Source organism: Mobula birostris, chromosome 9, assembly GCF_030028105.1.
Source record: "Mobula birostris isolate sMobBir1 chromosome 9, sMobBir1.hap1, whole genome shotgun sequence".
In the NCBI taxonomy this organism is placed as follows: domain Eukaryota; kingdom Metazoa; phylum Chordata; class Chondrichthyes; order Myliobatiformes; family Myliobatidae; genus Mobula; species Mobula birostris.
The window spans coordinates 525,796-546,894 of NC_092378.1; the positions used below are offsets into that span (position 1 = coordinate 525,796).

General features: G+C 44.8%; 1 protein-coding gene across 1 annotated transcript in view; it reads right to left on the reverse strand.

Moving 5' to 3' along the window:
* Nucleotides 1-21,099, reverse strand: part of LOC140203263 (protein arginine N-methyltransferase 8-like) — a gene marked incomplete at its 5' end in the record, with an annotated part of 92,002 nt that overhangs the window by 32,958 nt on the left and 37,945 nt on the right. The window contains one exon of the mRNA XM_072269277.1: nucleotides 18,913-19,063. Coding sequence (XP_072125378.1) covers nucleotides 18,913-19,063 — 151 coding nt within the window. The remainder of the gene's footprint in view (nucleotides 1-18,912; nucleotides 19,064-21,099) is intronic.

Sequence of the window (21,099 nt, forward strand, 5' to 3'; positions counted from 1 at the left end):
AGCTTAATAAGACCTTGCATTTTGCCACCTTGAATTCCTCCGCAACAGATGACAGGGGAAGCTGCAGTTGCCCAGAACCAATGTAGAGCCCCACTGAAGAGAAACTTGGGGGAACTCCCAACCACCTCAGCAGGTGCTTGTTGGTTTTCCTCTCGATGCCCTCGACGACAGTCATGGGGAACTCATAAAGTGTGAAGAGCCAGAGAAACCTGGGCAGAAGGCCGTATTGGTACAGCCAGGTCTTGAATTTACCGGGAAGTCTGGATTTATCGATCTTCTTCAGCCATTCATCTGTCTGCTTCACAGCATTGGTGACATTGGTCCCATCTGTCAGTGACACATTAAACCACTTCCCCAAGCACTTTATCAGGTTATCTTCGATGGAAGGGATGACCTCACCCTGAACTTGGAGGCTAAACTTGCTAGTAACTTTGCCCTTTCTGATCACCATACACCTGGACTTCTTGGCCTTGAAGGACATCCTCGCTCAAGTGGCTACATTACCCAGGGTTTCCAATACCCATCTTGCTTGGACATGTGGTATATTTGGATTTTCAAAAGGCTTTTGACAAGGTCCCACACAGGAGATTAGTGTGCAAACTTAAAGCACGCGGTATTGGGGCTAAGGTATTGATGTGGATAGAGAATTGGTTAGCAGACAGGAAGCAAAGAGTGGGAATAAACGGGACCTTTTCAGAATGGCAGGCAGTGACTAGTGGGGTACCGCAAGGCTCAGTGCTGGGACCCCAGTTGTTTACAATATATATTAATGACTTGGATGAGGGAATTAAATGCAGCATCTCCAAGTTTGCGGATGACACGAAGCTGGGTGGCAGTGTTAGCTGTGAGGAGGATGCTAAGAGGATGCAGGGTGACTTGGATAGGTTGGGTGAATGGGCAAATTCATGGCAGATGCAATTTAATGTGGATAAATGTGAAGTTATCCACTTTGGTGGTAAAAATAGGAAAACAGATTATTATCTGAATGGTGGCCGATTAGGAAAAGGGGAGGTGCAACGAGACCTGGGTGTCATTATACACCAGTCATTGAAAGTGGGCATGCAGGTACAGCAGGCGGTGAAAAAGGCGAATGGTATGCTGGCATTTATAGCGAGAAGATTCGAGTACAGGAGCAGGGAGGTACTACTGCAATTGTACAAGGCCTTGGTGAGACCACACCTGAGTATCGTGTGCAGTTTTGGTCCCCTAATCTGAGGAAAGACATCCTTGCCATAGAGGGAGTACAAAGAAGGTTCACCAGATTGATTCCTGGGATGGCAGGACTTTCATATGAAGAAAGACTGGATGAACTGGGCTTGTACTTGTTGGAATTTAGAAGATTGAGGGGGGATCTGATTGAAACGTATAAAATCCTAAAGGGATTGGACAGGCTAGATGCAGGAAGATTGTTCCCGATGTTGGGGAAGTCCAGAACGAGGGGTCACAGTTTGAGGATAAAGGGGAAGCCTTTTAGGACCGAGATTAGGAAAAACTTCTTCACACAGAGAGTGGTGAATCTGTGGAATTCTCTGCCACAGGAAACAGTTGAGGCCAGTTCATTGGCTATATTTAAGAGGGAGTTAGATATGGCCCTTGTGGCTACGGGGATCAGGGGGTATGGAGGGAAGGCTGGGGCAGGGTTCTGAGTTGGATGATCAGCCATGATCATAATAAATGGCGGTGCAGGCTCGAGGGGCCGAATGGCCTACTCCTGCACCTATTTTCTATGTTTCTATGTGACACAGTTACTATAGTGATGTCGTCCATGAACTCTATACAGCCGGCTGAACAATGCCTCACTCCAGCATCGGGCTGCGGGTTACATTTTCTGCTGCTGATAATAGGAGGTTCATTCCCATAAATAAATAGGATGGGGATGATGGTACACCCTGTTGGAATCCCCTTCTGGAGGTCCTGCCAACTAGTTGTGAAATGGGCTGATGTAAATCTGAGTTTGAATCCTCCTAGGTAGCTGGTGATCATGTCTCGAATAGCCACTGGGATGTAGTAGTGGATGAGTCCTTCTAGGATGAGGTCACGTGGAATAGACTCGTAGGCATTTGCGAGGTATAACCAGACAACTGTTAGGTCGCCTTTTTTCTGCTTGGCCTCACGGATCAAATGGCTAATCATTGAGGTGTGTTCCAGACACCTCGAAAAGCCTGGAATACCACCTTTCTGGATGGATGTGTTGATATAGTGGTTCTGCGTCATGTAAGAAGTCAGCCTTCTTGCGAGCACAGAAAAGATAATCTTACATTCCACATCCATTAGAGAAATTGTCCTGAACTGGGAAATTGTGGAAGAATTCTCTTCCTTTGGAATAAAGCATCCCTCTGCCAATTTCCAACTTGATGGAAAAGTACCTTTGGCCCAGATCTTTCTCATGACCTTCCACAGCCTCCAAAGAAGTTTTGGACATTTCTTATACACCTTATAAGATATGCCGCTTGGGCCTGGGGCAACTGATTCTTTAGCTTTCCGGATGATGTCCTGGATTTCCTGCCATGTTTTCATATTCAGCTCAACTGATGGTTTTCCGGTCTACGGACAGCCCGATTGGTCCCAGTCCCTGACCCCTCCATGGGTGGCTGTATGCCTCCCACAGGAACTCCTCTACCTCTGGCTTCGAGCTGGATAGTATACCAGATTTTTGTTGGCCGAGAAGAGTCCTGGCGAAGCTGAATGGATTTCTCACAAACTGCGCTCGCCTTTTCTCTTACTTCCTTTTTTGATGTCGCAGATGTTCCGCCCCTTGGAGTTTGCACAGCTTTTCCCACAGCATACTGGTTAAGTCCTTGATACCTCCTTTTTCAGCCAGTGAGCTGGTTTTAAACCTCTTGTTGAGCGTCTTTAATTCGCCTCTCAAGTGCCGAACCTCCCTTTCCCTCCTATTTGGTTGCCGCGGTAACTCGGGCTGGCTTCTCCGCTCTGTTGGGCCAAATCGTTCCTTAGCTAGATTGTATGCTATGGCTGCGAGGGAGCTGATCTTTCTGTGCACTGGACCCGCTTCGTCTAGATCATCATCGAACTGCGTCCAGGCGACATTGTCTGATGATCTAGGCCATTTGATCCTGTCTTTCCTTGACGAATGGATTGGGGTAGCCGAGGAGGAACTCACTAGGTCTGTTGTTCGGTGCTGAGGTGATTCAAGTGCGGAGAGATCTTCAGCTCTGTGGGGTGCTTCCTGGCTGGAATTCTCCTTCGCCTCACTGGACACTAAGTCTGTGCGCTGCACTTGGATCACCAGTGATCCACTTCTAGACTTGCTCTGGTGTATCTTGACCCCTCTGTTGTTTTTGCAGACTTTCCCGCAATGATACCTTACCATGAATTCCTCTCCGGTCAGTGTTGTTTGCTCTAGCTTCCTCGTAGTCATGTTTCCTGTCCTGGCCGTTGCCGGTATGACCGTCCCATTGAGTCTCTCATCCTCTCCCCCACTCGGGAGACTCTGGGGGTATTGCTCTTCGTGTTCAGTCGTAGCTTGAGTGGTGCCCTCTTGTGAGCGCTGCCCACAAGGTTGCTAGCATTGTGAGCCCGTGCCAGTCTTTCCTGGAAGTCAGCTGTCTCTCCAGCGTCACCGACCTTCCTTGGTTGGCATCCAGTCTTTCCTGGAAGCCACGGTATAAACCAGAGATTACTTGTTACATACACCTGTTAGGGTACATTCTCCAGTTACCTTATAAGGTAACCGTAGCCTTCAGCCAGGAGCAGATGTCATCAGGTGGTTCCCAAACTTCACCGAGTGTTTCGACCCTTAATCACAACACTCTCCAGTCAGTGGGCCGGCAATACTGGCAAAATCACATATATAATAACACTGACACCTCATTACCCATTCACATAAATAATAACAGCGACACCTCATTACTCATTTACATAAATAATGACAACACCACGTTACCCATTCACATAAAAACACCGACACCCCGTTACCCATTCACATAAATAATAACAGGACTACAAATAATCACAAGGAGTATTGTGAACAAAGCAGATGAGCTTAGAGCGTGGATCAGTACTTGGAGCTATGATGTGGTGGCCATTACAGAGACTTGGATGGCTCAGGGACAGGAATGGTTACTTCAAGTGCCGGGTTTTAGATGTTTCAGAAAGGACAGGGAGGGAGACAAAAGAGGTAGGGGCATGGCACTGTTGATCAGAGATAGTGTCACGGCTGCAGAAAAGGTGGATGCCATGAAGGGATTGTCTACGGAGTCTCTGTGAGTGGAGGTTAGGAACAGGAAGGGGTCAATAACTCTACAGGGTGTTTTTTATAGGCCACCCAATAGTAACAGGGATATCGAGGAGCAGATAGAGAAACAGATCCTGGAAATGTGTAATAATAACAGAGTTGTCGTGATGGGAGATTTTAATTTCCCAAATATCGATTGGCATCTCCCTAGAGCAAGGGGTTTAGATGAGGTGGAGTTTGTTAGATATGTTCAGGAAGGTTTCTTGACACAATATCTAGATAAGCCTACAAGAGGAGAGGCTGTACTTGATTTGGTATTGGGAAATGAACCTGGTCAGGTGTCAGATCTCTCAGTGGGAGAGCATTTTGGAGATGGTGATCATAATTCTATCTCCTTTACAATAGTATTGGAGAGAGATAGGAACAGACAAGTTAGAAAAGCGTTTAATTACAATAAGGGGAATTATTAGGGGCTTAAATTGGGAACAGATGTTCTCAGGGAAAAGTACGGAAGAAATGTGGCAAATGTTCAGGGGATATTTGTGTGGAGTTCTGCATAGGTACGTTCCAATGAGACAGGGAAGTTATGGAAGTTATGGAAGGGGACAGAAACCGTGGCGTACAAAGGCTGTAATAAATCTAGTCAAGAAGAAAAGTTTACAAAAGGTTCAGGGAGCTAGGTAATGTTAGAGATCTAGAAGATTATAAGGCTAACAGGAAGGAGCTTAAAAAGGAAATTAGGAGAGCCAGAAGGAGCCATGAGAAGGCCTTGGCAGGCAGGATTAAGGAAAACCCCAAGGCATTCTACAGGTACGTGAAGAGCAAGAGGATAAGACGTGAAAGAATAGGACCTATCAAGTGTGACAGTGGGAAAGTGTGTATGGAACCGGAGGAAATAGCAGAGGTACTTAATGAATACTTCAGTATTCACTATGGAAAAGGATCTTGGTGATTATAGGGATGACTTGCAGCAGACTGAAAAGCTTGAGCATGTAGATATTAAGAAAGAGGATGTGCTAGAGCTATTGGAAAGCATCAAATTGGATAAGTCGCCAGGACTGGATGAAATGTACCCCAGGCTCCTGTGGGAGGCGAGGGAGGAGATTGCTGAGCCTCTGGCGATGATCTTTGAATCATCAATGGGGACAGGAGAGGTTCCGGAGGATTGGAGGGTTGCGGATGTTGTTCCTTTATTCAAGAAAGGGAGTAGAGATAGCCCAGGAAATTATAAACCAATGAGTCTTACTTCAGTGGTTGGTAAATTGATGGAGAAAATCCTGAGAGGCAGGATTTATGAACATTTGGAAAGGTATAGTATGATTAGGAATAGTCAGCATGGCTTTGTCAAGGGCAGGTCATGCCTTACCAGTCTGATTGAATTTTTTGAGGATGTGACTAAACATATTCATGAAGGTAGAGCAGTAGATGTAGTGTATATGGATTTCAGCAAGGCATTTGATAAGGTATCCCATGCAAGGCTTATTGAGAAAGTAAGGAGGTATGAGGTCAAAGGGGACATTGCTTTGTGGATCCAGAACTGGCTTGCCCACAGAAGGCAAAGAGTGTTGTAGATGGGTCATATTCTGCATGGAGGTCGGTCACCAGTGGAGTGCCTCAGGGATCTGTTTTGGGACCCTTACTCTTTGTGATTTTTATAAATGACCTGGATAAGGAAGTGGAGGCAAACGTGAGGAAATCTGCAGATGCTGGAATTTCAAGCAACACACACACAAAAGTTGCTGGTGAATGCAGCAGGCCAGGCAGCATCTCTAGGAAGAGGTACAGTCAATGTTTCGGATGGAAACCCTTTGTCAGGATTAACTGAAAGAAGAGATAGTAAGAGATTTGAAAGTGGGAGGGGCAGGGGGAGATCCGAAATGATAGGAGAAGACAGGAGGGGTGGGATGGAGCCAAGAGCTGGACAGTTGATTGGCAAAAGGGATATGAGAGGATCATGGAACAGGAGGCCCAGGAGAAAGAAAGGGGTAGGGGGAAAACCAGAGGATGGGCAAGGGGTATAGTGAGGGGGGACAGAGGGAGAAAAAGGAGAGAGAGAAAAAGAATGTGTGTATATAAATAAATAACGGATGGGGTACGGAGGGGACGTGGGGCATTAGCGGAAGTTTGAGAAGTCAATGTTCATGCCATCAGGTTGGAGGCTACCCAGACGGAATATAAGGTGCTGTTCCTCCAACCTGAGTGTGGCTTCATCTTTACAGCAGAGGAGGCCGTGGATAGACATGTCAGAATGGGAATGGGATGTGGAATTAAAATGTGTGGCCACTGGGAGATCCTGCTTTCTCTGGCGGACAGAGCGTAGGTGTTCAGCGAAACGATCTCCCAGTCTGCGGTGGTCTCGCCAATATATAGAAGGCCACATTGGGAGCACCGGCCGCAGTATATCACCCCAGCCGACTCACAGGTGAAGTGTCGCCTCATCTGGAAGGACTGTCTGGGGCCCTGAATGGTGGTAAGGGAGGAAGTGTAAGGGCATGTGTAGCACTTGTTTCGCTTACAAGGATAAGTGCCAGGAGGGAGATCGGCGGGGAGGGATGGTGGGGGACGAACAGACAAGGGAGTCGCGTAGGGAGCAATCCCTGCAGAAAGCGGGGGGGGGAGGGAAAGATGTGCTTAGTGGTGGGATCCCGTTGGAGGTGGCGGAAGTTATGGAGAATAATACGTTGGACCAGGAGGCTGGTGGGGTTAGGTAGGTGAGGACAGGGGGAACACTATTCCTAGTGGGGTGGCGGGAGGATGGAGTGAGAGCAGATGTGCGTGAAATAGGTTAGATGCGTTTGAGAGCAGAGTTGATGGTGGAGGAAGGGAAGCCCCTTTCTTTAAAAAAGGAGGACATCTCCTTTGTCCTGGAATGAAAAGCCTCACCCTGAGAGCAGATGCAACAGAGACGGAGGAATTGCGAGAAGGGGATGGCATTTTTGCAAGAGACAGGGTGAGAAGAGGAATAGTCCAGATAGCTGTGAGAGTCAGTAGATAAGCTGTCTCCAGAGATAGAGACAGAAAGATCTAGAAAGGGGAGGGAGGTGTCGGAAATGGAAGATCTAGGAAGTGGAGGGATGGGTTAGTAAGTTTGCTGATGACACAAAGGTTGGAGGTGTTGTGGATAGTGTGGAGGGCTGTCAGAGGTTACAGTGGGACATTGATAGGATGCAAAACTGGGCTGAGAAGTGGCAGATAGAGTTCAACCCAGATAAGTGTGAAGTGGTTCATTTTGGTAGGTCAACTATGATGGCAGAATATAGTATTAATGGTAAGACTCTTGGCAGTGTGGAGGATTAGAGGGATCTTGGGGTCCGAGTCCATAGGACACTCAAAGCAGCTGCGCAGGTTGATTCTGTAGTTAAGAAGGGATACGGTGTATTGGCCTTCTTTAATCATGGAATTGAATTTAGGAGCCAAGAGGTAACGTTGCAGCTATATAGGACCCCGGTCAGACCCCACTTGGAGTACTGTGCTCAGTTCTGGTCACCTCTCTATAGGAAGGATGTGGAAGTCATAGAAAGGGTGCAGAGGAATTTACAAGGATGTTGCCTGGATTGGGGAGCATGCCTTATGAAAACAGGTTGAATGAACTCGGCCTTTCCTCCTTGAAGTGACGGAGGATGAGAGGTGACCTGATAGAGGTGTATAAGATGATGAGAGGCATTGATCATGTGGATAATCAGAGGCTTTTTCCCAGGGCTGAAATGTTTGCCACAAGAGGACACAGGTTTAAGGTGCTGGGGAGTAGGTACAGAGGAGAAGTCAGGGGTAAGTTTTTTTACTCAGAGAGTGGTGAGTGCGTGGAATAGGCTACCTGCAACGGTGGTGGAGGCGGATACGATAGGGTCTTTTAAGAGACTTTTGGATAGGAACATGGACTTAAAAAATAGAGGGCTATGGGTAAGCCTAGTAATTTCTAAGGTAAGGACATGTTCGGCAAAACTTTGTGGGCCGAAGGGCCTGTATTGTGCTGCAGGTTTTCTATATTTCTATGTTTAAGAGCACCACGTTACCATTCACATTAAAAGTAACACCGACACTATGTTACCCATTCACATAAATAATAACACCGACACCACGTTACCCATTCTCATAAATAATAACACCGACACCACGTTACCCATTCACATAAATAATAACACTGACATCACGTTACCCATTCACATAAATAATAACACAGACACCATGTGACCCATTCACATAAATAATAACACTGACATCACGTTACCCATTCACATAAATAATAACACTGACACTACGTTACCCATTCACGTAAATAATAACTCCGACACCACGTGACTCATTCACATAAATAATAAGACACCAATTTACCCATTCACATAAATAATAACACCGACACCATGTTACCCATTCACATAAATAATAAGACACCACGTTACCCATTCACATAAATAATAACACTGACATCACGTTACCCATTCACATAAATAATAACACCGACACCACGTTACCCATTCACATAAATAATAACACCGACACCACGTGACCCATTTACGTTACTGATCACTCTGACACTGTGCTTCCGATTGACATTACTGATAATATCCGTACCACATTACTGATCAGGCTGACACTGCGTTCACCACTCATGTTATCGATTACTGTGATACCGAGTTGTGCATTTCCAATAACACTCACCGTTAATACGCTTTACCAATATACGTTACTGGGCAGTTTGACAGCATTACCACTTCCCATTACCACTGGTCGTCACATCCCGTTACAGGTTCTCATTACTGATCACTGTTACATCACGTTACCCATTCACGTTACTGGTCAGTGTGGCAGATTATTATTTCTTCCCATTGCTGATCACTCTGTCCCCATTTTTTGTTTTATTCCTTGCCTGTTATAGTGCAGTTAATGCAGTGAGGATGACTCCAGGGGCAGTGTTTTGTACTCTGTGTGATTTATGTAATTCTGAGAGACGTCCAGCCTGCTGAATAACCACATCTGTACCATGTCCACCAAGATGCTCTCCTTTGTATTACTTATTACGTATCTGGAGCTGCAGTTCAACACATTTGCCTATGCAGTGGATGTAGTGCATTTGGATTTCAGTAAGGCATTTGATAAGGTTCTCCATGCAAGGGTCCTTCAGAGAGTATTGAGGCATGGTACCCAAGGACACATTGCTTTGTGGCTCCACAATTGTCTTGCCCACAGAAGGCAAAGGGTGATTGTTGAAGGTTTGCATTCTGCATGGACATCGGTGACTAGTGGTGTTCCGCAGGGATCTGTTCTGAGACCCCTCCTCTTTGTAATTTTTATAAATGACCTGGATGAGGAGGTAGAAGGGTCGGTTAGCAAGTTTGCTGATGACACGAAGGTTGGGGGTATTGTGGATAGTCTGGGGGGCTGTCAGAGGTTACAGCGGCACATCGATAGGATGCAGAACTGGGCTAAGAAGTGGCAGATGGAGTTCAACCCACTTAAGTGTGAAGTGGTTCATTTTGGTAGGTCAAATATGATGGCAGAATATAGTATTAATGGTAAGAATCTTGGCAGTGTGGAGGATCAGAGGGATCTTCAGGTCTGAGTCCATAGGACACTCAAAGCAGTTGCGCAGGTTGACAGAGCTGTTAAGAAGGCATACGGTGTGCTGGCATTCATCAACCATTCAAGAGACAGGTGGTCATGTTATAGTCACAGTCATAGTCATAGTCATAACTTTATTGATCCCACTATATATGTTACAGCTATATAAGACCTTGGTCAGATCCCACTTGGAGTACTGTGTTCAGTTCTGGTCACCTCACTACAGGAAGGATGCGGATGCAATAGAGAGAGTGCTGAGGAGATTTACAAGGATGTTGCTTGGGATTGGAGAGTGTGCCTTATGAGAACAGATGAGAACAGATTGAGTGAGCTTGGCCTTTCCTCCTTGGAGCGACGGAGGATGAGAGGTGAATTGATGGAGGTGTATAAGATGATGAGAGACATTCATCATGTGGATAGCCAGAGGCTTTTTCCCGGGGCTGAAATGGTTAACACGAGGGGGCATTGTTTTTCACAAGTACGTACAGAGGAGATGTCAGGGGTAAGTTTTTCCACAGAGAGTGGTGGGTGCGTGGAATACACTGCCAGTGACGATGGTAGAGGTGGATTCAATTGGGTCTTTTAAGGGACTCTTAAATTGGTACATGGACCTTAGAAAAATAAAAGGCCACGCGGTAGGGAAATTCCAGGTAGTTTCTAGAGTAGGTTACATGGTTGGCACAACATTGTGGGCCGAAGGTCCTGTAATGTGCTGTAGATTTCTCTGTCTCTATGCTTCTCTGACCATTGACTCACACGGACACTGAGGAAGTGATAGACAAGGTCTATAGGGAGGTAGTCACCCCTAGGTTGCAGGGGCAGGTGACCGGGTGACTCTCTGGAGGAAGGGAAATGGGCAGGCAGTGCAGAACACTCCTGTAGCTGTTCCCCTCAATAACATGTATAACACTTTGGATACCATTGTAGGAGACAACCTGGTGGGGGAGTCACAGTGACCGGGTTCTGGCGCTGGTGCTCAGAAGAGAACAGAGGTGTAGAGGACTGCAGTGGTGATAGGGGATTCCATAGTCAGAGCAGTAGAGACCAGATTCTGTGGGCGCAATAGAGAAACCCCGATGGTACGTTGCCTCCCAGGTGCCTGGATCAGGGATGTCTCAGTTCAGATACACTGCCTTCTAAAAGGGGAGGGGGAGCGGCCAAAAATCTTGGTACATATGCATTGGTACATACAGGTTGGAAAGGTGCAGAGGTCCTGAAGAGAGATTTTAAGAAATTAGATAGAAAGCTAAAAAACAGGACCTCCAGCGTAGTAATCTCTAGATTGCTGCTCATGCCACATGCCACTGACGGCGAGAATAGGATGGTTTGGCAGGTGAATGTGTGGCTGAGGAACTGGTACAGGGGGCAGGGTTTCAGATTTATCGATCATTGGGATCTCTTCTGGGGAACTCTGTACAAAAGGGACATGTTACTGCATGGACCCAAGGAGGATCAATATCCTTGAGGACAGGTTTGCTGGAGCTGAAAGGGGAAGATTTAAACCAATTTGCGGGGGAGATTGGAGCCAGAGTGATAGGGCAGAGGATGGGGCGGTTGGTGTACAACTAGATGCAACGTGTAGTGAGACTCCCAGCAAGAAGAGTCGGATGACAGGGCAAAATATCAGTCAACAGGGTGGGTTGCAATGTAAAAGGGAACAAAACTGAAAAGGGTGAATATGGGACTTAAGGTGTTATATTTGAATACATGCAGCATATTGTGACGATATCCTGAGTTATTCATTATGGGCTGTGCCTTTAAAAAGAGAGAGAGAGCGTGCAGCTGTAGAGCACAAACAGCTTGTTACAGAGAGAGGCGGGGGGGGGGCGAAGACTGCTCACAGTTTGTTTGGGATTTCTGCAAGGACACTGCCAGCTTCTGAGTTCCTACAGAGAGAGAAGGGAGGAGCTACTTGATGGACAGCTGGTGTTCAGTACAACAGTATTTAAACCAGTGTAATTGCTTGTTTCACAGGGCACGCAGACGCACTAAGGTGTGGTGAAGTTACCACTATCCTGTTCAGGTGCCCACGAGTGTGGGACTGAGGATCGATAGTGAGGGATCGATCTGTGATTATTAGTGTGTGAAAGAGTGACCCTGTGGAGTCTACCAGTGTGTCTAACCCTTGCCTGGGTTGGTAGATTATCACTTGAAGATGGCGCTCTTAAGTTGGTCAAGTTTGGCTAACTTGGAAGTTTTGGAAGACAACGGGAAGAATCGATGGCATCGGCTTACTCAGACAAACACAACACCTTTCTCTCTCCATCACTACTCAACTCAATACCACGGACTGAACTGATTTCATTTACCTATCACCGTAAGACTCTATCCATTTACCCCTAGGCTTGAAGAAGCTTGGTTTTTATATTTCCACACTTATATATACTGTACATGAACTTTGCTAATCTGTTTGATTTATCAGATTTTATAATACTGTATTGCATAATTACTAATAAAATAGTATTAGTTAACAGCAATACCAGACTCCAAGGTGTTTTCCATTTCTGCTGGTTCTTTAACCCTTAATGGGGTACATAACAATATGGAATAAGGTAGATGAACTTGTAGCACAGTCAGAGCTTGGCAGGTATGACATTGTGGGCATCATTGGATCATGGCTGAAAGAAGATTAGATCTGAGAGCTTAGCATCCAAGGATAGACATTATATTGAAAGGACAGGCAGGTAGGCAGAAGGGTTAGCGCGACTCTGTTATATAAAGAACCCCAAACAGTAGTAAGAATGTGGTCTATGAAATACAATGGGAGATAGAAAATGCACGTCAAAAGGGCAATGATACAATAATCACGGGGGTTTCAATATGCAGGTAGATTGGGAAAATTAGGTTGGTGCTGGAACCCAAGAGGGAAATTTCTAGAATATCTATGAGATGGATTTTTAGAGTAGTTCATGGTTGAGCCCAGGAGGGAATCAACTATTCTGGATTAGGTATGGTGCAAAAGAGTCATAGAGAAGTACAGCACAGAAATAGGCCCCTTGGCCCAACTAGTCCATGCTGAAACTATTTAAACTGCCCACTCCCATCGACCTGCACTGGGACCACAGCCCTCCATATCCCTACTATACATATACTTATTCAAACTTCTCTTAACCACTGAAATTGAGCTCGCATGGACCACTTGTGCTGGCAGCTCATTTCACACACTCACGACCCTCTGAGTGAAGAAGTTTCCCCTCATGTTCCCCTTAATCTTCTCACCTTTCGCCCTTAACCCATGACCTCTGGTTGTTGTGCCACCGAACCTCAGTGGAAAAAGCTTGCTTGCTTTTTTATACCCCTCATAATTTTGATAACCTCTATCAAATCTCATCTCAATCTTCTACATTCTAAAGCATAAAATCTCAACCTATTCAATCTTTCCTTATAACTCAGGTCCTTCAGATCTGGCAACATGTTTGTAAATTGTCTCTGTACTCTTTCAACCTTACTTACATCCTTCCTGCAGGTAGGTGACCAAAACTGCACACAATACTCCAATTTAGGCCTCACCAATGTCTTATACAACTTCAACATAACATCCCATCTTCTGTACTCAATACATTAATTTATGAAGGCCTTCCAGGGCACCTAGGGGCGACCGGAGTAGCAGCAGAACTCTCAATGGATACGATTAAATATTTTCGTTTCAGCCTTGCAAGGTCAATACAGTCAACAATGATGTCTTAATGCATTTAAACAAACTATCGCTGCTTAAAACTGATGGAAACAACTCAGTCTGCGGACAGATGCACCCACAGAAGAAGCGTGGCTGTAGATCGAGGTTACAAGTGCGCTTAAGGAAACGGGGTTTTAATCTCCCAATACTGACTATCTTGCTGGCAAACGTGAAGTCTCTGTTGAATAAAATCAAAGGTGCTGAATCAGAGGAACATTAGGACCGTGTGTGTCCTTTGTTTCACGGAATCCTGGTTAACCTCTTCCATACCGGATGCAGCGATTCAGACGGATTTACTATACACCGTCAGGATAGATCTCTTAAAAGCAGAGGTGGAGGAGTATTCCTCATGATCAACTCTTCTTGGTGCACAAATATATCAGTGCTGTCCCAATTCTGCTCACCAGACCTGGAATATTTAGCAGTTAAGTGCTGTCCTTTTAACCTGCCGTGGGAGTTCTCCGGAATCAATTTGGTGGCAGTATACGTTCCAGCTCAGGCCGATGTTAATCAGGCTTTAGATTATCTGAGTAATGGGATCAACATGCACAAAACAGCACACCCTAACACCTTCACCATCGTTTTGGGAGATTTTAACTAGGCCAGTCTGAAAAAAATCACAAAGCAACTACCATCAACAGATCACTTGCAATACCAGAGGAAACAACACACTGAACCATTGTTACACCACCATCAAGAATGCCTACCGTGCTATTCCACGCTCTCACTTTGGGAAGTCTGATCACCTGGCTGTACTTTACTCCCTGAGTATAGGCAGAGACTGAAGACTGCAGTACCAGCAGTGAGGACCAAGAAGGTACGAACAAGGGAAGGACAGGAGCACCTACAGGACTGCTTTGAATCAGTGAACTGGACTGTATTCAGGGATTCATCTTTGAACCTGGATGAGTATGCTGCAGTTGTTACCGACCTCAGTAAACCTGTGTGGAAGAGTGTGTGCTTACAAAGGTTTACTGTCCATTCCCATTCCCAGCCTTGGATGAACCAGGAGGTACGTTGTCTGCTGAAGCATTCAAGTCTGGTGACCCAGGCCTGTACCAGAAAACCAGGTATGATTTGCGGAGGGCTATTTCAAACGCGAAGAGACAATTTCAAATGAGGTTGGAGGCAACATTGGATGCACAGCAACTCTGGCAGGGTCTGCAAGACATTACTTCCTACAAAGCAAAACCCAATAGTATGAATGGCGGCGATGCTTCACTAACAGATGAACTCAACGCCTTCTATGCACGCTTTGAAAGGGAGAACACATCAACAGCTGTGAAGATCCCTGCTGCACCTGATGACCCTGTGATCTCCGTCTCAGAGGCCGATGTTAAGCTGTCTTTAAAGAGGGTGAACCCTCACAAGGCAGAAGGTCTAACGGAGTACCTGGTAAGGCTCTGAAAACCTGTGCCAACCAACAGGCGGGAGTATTCAAGGACATTTTCAACCTCTCACTGCTACAGGTGGAAATTCCTACTTGCTTCAAAAATGCAACAATTACACCAGTGCCTAAGAAGAATAATGTGAGCTGCCTTAATGACTATTGTCCAGTAGCACTCACATCTACAGTGATGAAATGCTTTGAGAGGTTGGTCATGACTAGACTGAACTCTTGCCTCAGCAAGGACCTGGACCCACTGCATTTTGCCTATCACCACAATAGGTCAACAACATCTCCTCCTCGCTGTCAATCAACACTGGTGCACCTCAGGGGTGTGTGCTTAGCCCACTGCTCCACTCTATATATACCCATGACTGTGGCTAGGTATAGCTCAAATACCATCTATAAATTTGCTGATGATACAACCATTGTTGGTAGAATCTCAGATTGTGATAAGAGGGTGTACAGGAGTGAGATATGCCAACTAGTGGAATGGTGTCTCAGCAACAACCTGGCACTCAATGTCAGTAAGACAAAAGAGCTGATTGTGGACTTCAGGAAGGGTAAGACAAAGGGACACATACCAATACTCATAGAGGGGTCAGAAGTGGAGAGAGTGAGCAGAATCAAGTTCCTGGGTGTCAAGATCTCTGAGGATCTAACCTGGTTTCAACATATCGATGTAGTTATAAAGAAGGCAAGACAGTGGCTATACTTCGTTAGGAGTTTGAAGAGATCTGGCAGGTCAACAAATATACTTAAAAACTTCTATAGATGTAGCGTGGAGTGCATACTGACAGGCTGCATCACTCTCTGGTATGATGGGGGGGAGGGGGCTACTGCACAGGACCAAAAGAAGCTGCAGAGGGTTATAAATTTAGTCAGCTTCACCTTGGGTAGTAGCCTACAAAGTACCCAAGACATCTTCAAGGGGCGGTGTCTCAGAAAGGCAGTTTTCATTATTAAGGACCTCCAGCACCCAGGGCATGCCCTTTTCTCACTGTTACCATCAGGCAGGAGGTACAGAAGCTCGAAGGCACACACTCAGCGATTCAGGAACAGCTTCTTCCCCTCTGCCATCCGATTCCTGAATGGACATTGAAACCTTGGGCACTACCTCACTTTTTTAATATATATTATTTCTGGTTTTTGCACGATTTTAATCTATTCAATATATGTATACTGTAATTGATTTACTTACTTATTTCTTCTTTTTTTCTTCTTCTTCTCTATTATGTATTGCATTGAACTGCAAGTAAGTTAACAAATTTCACGACACATACCAGTGATAATAAACCTGATTCTGATATGCCAAAAGCTTTCTTTATAACCCTAACTGCCTGTGACACCACTTTAAACAAATTATGCTCCTGTATTCCCACATACCTTTGTTCTACCACACTCCTCAGTGCTCTACTGTTCACTGTGTAAGATCTACCCCAGTTGGGCCTACTGAAGCGAAAACCTCACAATTGTCTGCATTAAATTTCATCTGCTATTTTTCAGCCCATTTTTTCCGCTGATGCAGATCCTTCTGTAAGCCATGATAACCTTCCTTACTGTCCACTACACCCCCAATCTTGGTGTCAGACGCAAATTTGCTGATCCATTTAACCAGATTATCATCCTGATAATTGATATAGATGACAAACAACAAAGGATCCAGTACCATTCCCAATGGCACACCGCTGGTCACAATGAACCAGAACTGATTAAAGAGCTTTATGGACGAGTCATCACAATACGATAAATTTCACCCTGCAATTTCAGGAGAGGCTAAAGTCAGATATATTAGTACTACAATGGAGTAAACGGAATTACACAGGCATGAGAAAGGAGCTGGCCAAAACTGATTGGAAGGGAACACTAGCAGGGATGATGGCAGAGCAGCAATGGCTGGAATTTCTGGGAGAAATTCAGAAGGCACAGGATAAATACATCCCAAGGATGAAGTAATATTCTAAATGCAGAATGACGCAACAGTTTCTTACAAGGGAAGTTAAAGCCAACATAAAAGCTAAAGGGAGGGCATATAATAGAGCCAAAATTAAGGGGCATTTTAAGATTGGGAAGCTTTTAAACACTGTCAAAAGGCAAATTAAAAAATCATAAAGAAGGAAGAGATAGACTACAAAGGTAAGCTAGCCAATTATATTAAAGAGGATACCAAGAGTTTTCTCAGATATATAAAGTGTAAAACAGAGTTGACATCCAACTGCAGGAAAATTGTGCTGGAGAGGACGTGATTGTTAAGTATTTGGCTTTGGGGTACTTAGAGGCACATGATTAAATAGGCCATAGTCAACATGGTATCCTTAAGGAAAAATCTTCCCTGACTAATCCGTTGGAATTCTTTGAAGAAATAACAAAGATAGACAAAAGGAGAATTGGTTGATGTTGTGTACTTGGATTTCCAGAAAGCTTTTGACAAGGTGACACACATGAGGCTCTTTACAAATTTGAGAGCCCATGGTATTACAGGAAAGATATTAGCATGTATAGAGCATTGGATGATTGGCAGGAGGCAGAGTGGGAATAAAGGGAGCCTTTTCTGGTTGACTAGTGGCGTTGTGCAGGGGTCGGTGTTGGGACTGATTCTTTTTATGTTATATATTTTTGATTTGGATGGTGGAATTGATAGCTTCGTGGACAAGTTTGCAGACAATAAGAAGTTAGGTAGAGAGGCAGATAGTTTTGAGGAAATAGAGCTCCTACAGAAGGACTTAGACAGATCAGGGGAATGGGCAAAGTGGCAGATAGAATATGGTGTTGGAAAGTGTATGTTCATGGAATTTGGTAGAAGAAATAAAAGTGCAGACTATTTTCTAAATCGAGAGAACATTCAAAAAAACTGAGGTGCAAAGGGACTTCAGAATACTCGTGCAGGATTCCCTGAAGTTTTATTTTCAGGTTGAGTCTGGTGAGGAATTCAAATGCAATGTTAGCATTCATTTCAAGAAGGCTAGAATATAAAAACAAGGATGTAATGTTGAGGCTTTTTAAAGCACTGGTGAGGCCTCACTTGGAGTATTGTGAGCAGTTTTGGGTCACTTATTTAAGACAGGATATGCTGACATTGGAAAGGTTTCAATGAAAGGTCACAAAAATGATTCCAGGATTGGAAGGCTAGTCATATGAGGAGGATTTGATGGTTCTGGGCTTGTACTCACTGGAATTCAGAAGAATGAGGAGGGACCACATTGAAACTCATTAAATGTTCAAAGGCCTTGATACAGTGGATGTGAACAGCGTGTTTTCTATGGTGGGGGAATGTAAGACCAGAGGACACAACCTCAGAACAGAGTGGCGTCCATTTTGAAATGAGATGAATAGGTTTTCTTTAGCCAGAGAGTGGTGAATCGGTGGAATTTGTTGCCACAGGTGGCTGTGGAGGCCAAGTCATTGGGTATATTTAAGGCAAAGTTTGTTAGATTCTTGATTAGTCAGGGCATGAACGGATACAGGCAGAAGACAGGAGACTGTGGCTGAGAGGGAAAGTGGAGCAGACATGATGAAATGGTGGAGCAGATGCGATGGGCCAAATGGCCTAATTCTGCTCCTATAACTTGTGGTCTTATATCTTCATCAAGACACATTCTCAGAGCAAAGTGAATCTATGAATGCAATTTTCCTGTGTAGCAAAACTAAGAAGGAATATTTCTAAATTATCTTGGATTATATTCCATTAAGACTTAATTACTTTAACCCAATATGAAATACAAACATATGATCTAAAGCATTTGCCTGTTGTTGAGTATGTTAATTAAAGAATCAATATGTGGTGACAGTGTGGCGCATGGCCAAGTGGTTAGGGTGTTGGACTAGCGATCTGAAGGTCATGGGTTTGAGCCTCGGCTGAGGCAGCATGTGTGTCCTTGAGCAAGGCACTTAACCACACAATGCTCCAGCCTACTCAGCTGAGAATGGATACTGGCAAAAATGCTGGGGGTTAATCTCGCGATAGACTGGCGTCCTATCCGGGGGGGGGGGGGGGGTGTGGAGTCTCGTACTCTCAGTTGCTTCACGCCACAGAAACTGGCATAAGCACCGGCCTGATGACAGGCTCGTGGCAGACTTTAATGTGGTGACAGTTACCTGTTGAAAATCCAGTCTTCTTGTGACACTTCGTAAATTCAATGTTAAAATATGTCACCAGAGCGTGGACATATTCATTTCTCTGAACCTGAAGGCGGAACGTGGAAGAGAAGGACAGATCCTCGGTCTTCACATTGTAGATATCCACCTCCTGGACAGACAAACCATTTCATTATATCACTGCCATTCAACATGATCATCTCAGATTCAGTGCCCCTTCTAACGTTCTCCCTGTATCCTTCAATCCAAGCACAAATTTTAACTCTTTCTTATTTATACTTCATGATTTTGCTTCAAATTCCTCCACTGGTGAAGAATTGCACAGCTTCACCACTCCCTGGATGAAGAAATTGCCCCTCATTTCAGGCCTACTTTCCCTACTCTTAGAGACTGACCCATAACCCTGCCCTGAACTCCCCACCATCACGGGCGTCCTTCCTGCCCCAGTTCCTGAGCTGATTCCATGAGCTAGCACAGTTTTTTACATCTATTCAATCCGACTAAAGCAGGATTAATTCAGGTACCTGTATTCCGTTCCCAGACAACAGCTACAAAAGTGTGTGTGACTGTGGTGCCTGTATTCCATTCCCAGATAAACCACAGCTACAAATGTGTGTGTGACTGTGGTACCTGTATTATATTCCCAGATAAACCACAGCTACAAACGTGTGTGTGACTGTGGTGCCTGTATTCCATTCCCAGATAAACCACAGCTACAAACGTGTGTGTGACTGTGGTGCCTGTATTCCATTCCCAGATAAACCACAGCTACAAACGTGTGTGTGACTGTGGTGCCTGTATTCCATTCCCAGATAAACCACAGCTACAAACGTGTGTGTGACTGTGGTACCTGTATTATATTCCCAGATAAACCACAGCTACAAATATGTGTATGACTGTGGTGCCTGTATTCCATTCCCAGATAAACCACAGCTACAAACGTGTGTGTGACTGTGGTGCCTGTATTATATTCCCAGACAAACTACAGCTACAAATATGTGTATGACTGAAATACCTGTATTCCATTCCCAGATCAACTACAGCTACAAACACATGCGTGACTCACGGCATAAGGCTCCAATGGAGAGAACATACACTTGTAGATGAACATATGGGTGTGACCAGACAAATCTTGCCTTGTCATCGCTGCTTGCTGCTTTCACTGAATTTCTGATTAAAAATTTTTTTTCAATCATGTCAGGAACCAGCATGAGCACACCCTATTTCTCCTACACAGTTACCGTCCCCTGATCTCCCACGTCACCTTCCTTAACCCCTGTTCAAGCACACAAGGTCAATATTAGCATAGGCTGATGTCCCATCAGATCCCCTGCAAAACATTGTAAAATTGGTCAAATACACATTGGAATCTGAGTTACTGTGGTTTACAGCCAGAATTTTTGGAGCATATATCAAATATAAGGGAACGCTTCCAAAGGATTAGGTTCAGTGTAGCTATTTCTGTACAACCAATCTGAAAAGAATGTTAGGCCACAAAGACACACATCTCAAATGAGTGTAAAAATTAGTGGGAAGTTAGAGGATTGGGAAGCTCTTAAAAACTGACAGAAGGCAACTAAAAATAACCAAAATGAGAGAAAATATGAAATATGAAGATAAGCTAGCCAATAATATCAGAGGACACAAAGTTTTTTTCAGGTATACAGCAAAAAGAGTAAAAGAGAGGCAAGAGCGAATATTGGACCATTGGAAAACGCTTTTGAAGAGATAGTAATGGAAGACAAAAAGCAGCAGGTGAACCTAATCAGTATTATGCATCACAGACACCATGCTGGAGGAACTCAGCAGGCCAGGCAGCATCTATGAAAAAACTACAGTCAACGTTTCAGGCCGAAGGATTTCTATTGGACTCCTTCTCCAGCCCTATATCTCTTTCACCAATTAACTTCCCAGCTCCTTACTTCACCTATCACCTTGTGCTTCTCTCTCCCCTCCCCACCTTTTCAATCTACTCTCCATCCTTTTTTTCCTACCGAAGTCCTGGAGAAAAAAAAGATGGGGAGTAGATTGAAAAGGTGGGGGAGGAGAGAGAGAAGCACAAGGTGACAGGTGAAACTGGGAGAGGGAGGAATGAAGTAAAGAGCTGGGAAGTTGATTGGTGAAAGAGATACAGGGCTGGAGAAGGGGGAGAACAGAAGGCCATGGAAGAAAGAAAAGGGGGAGCAG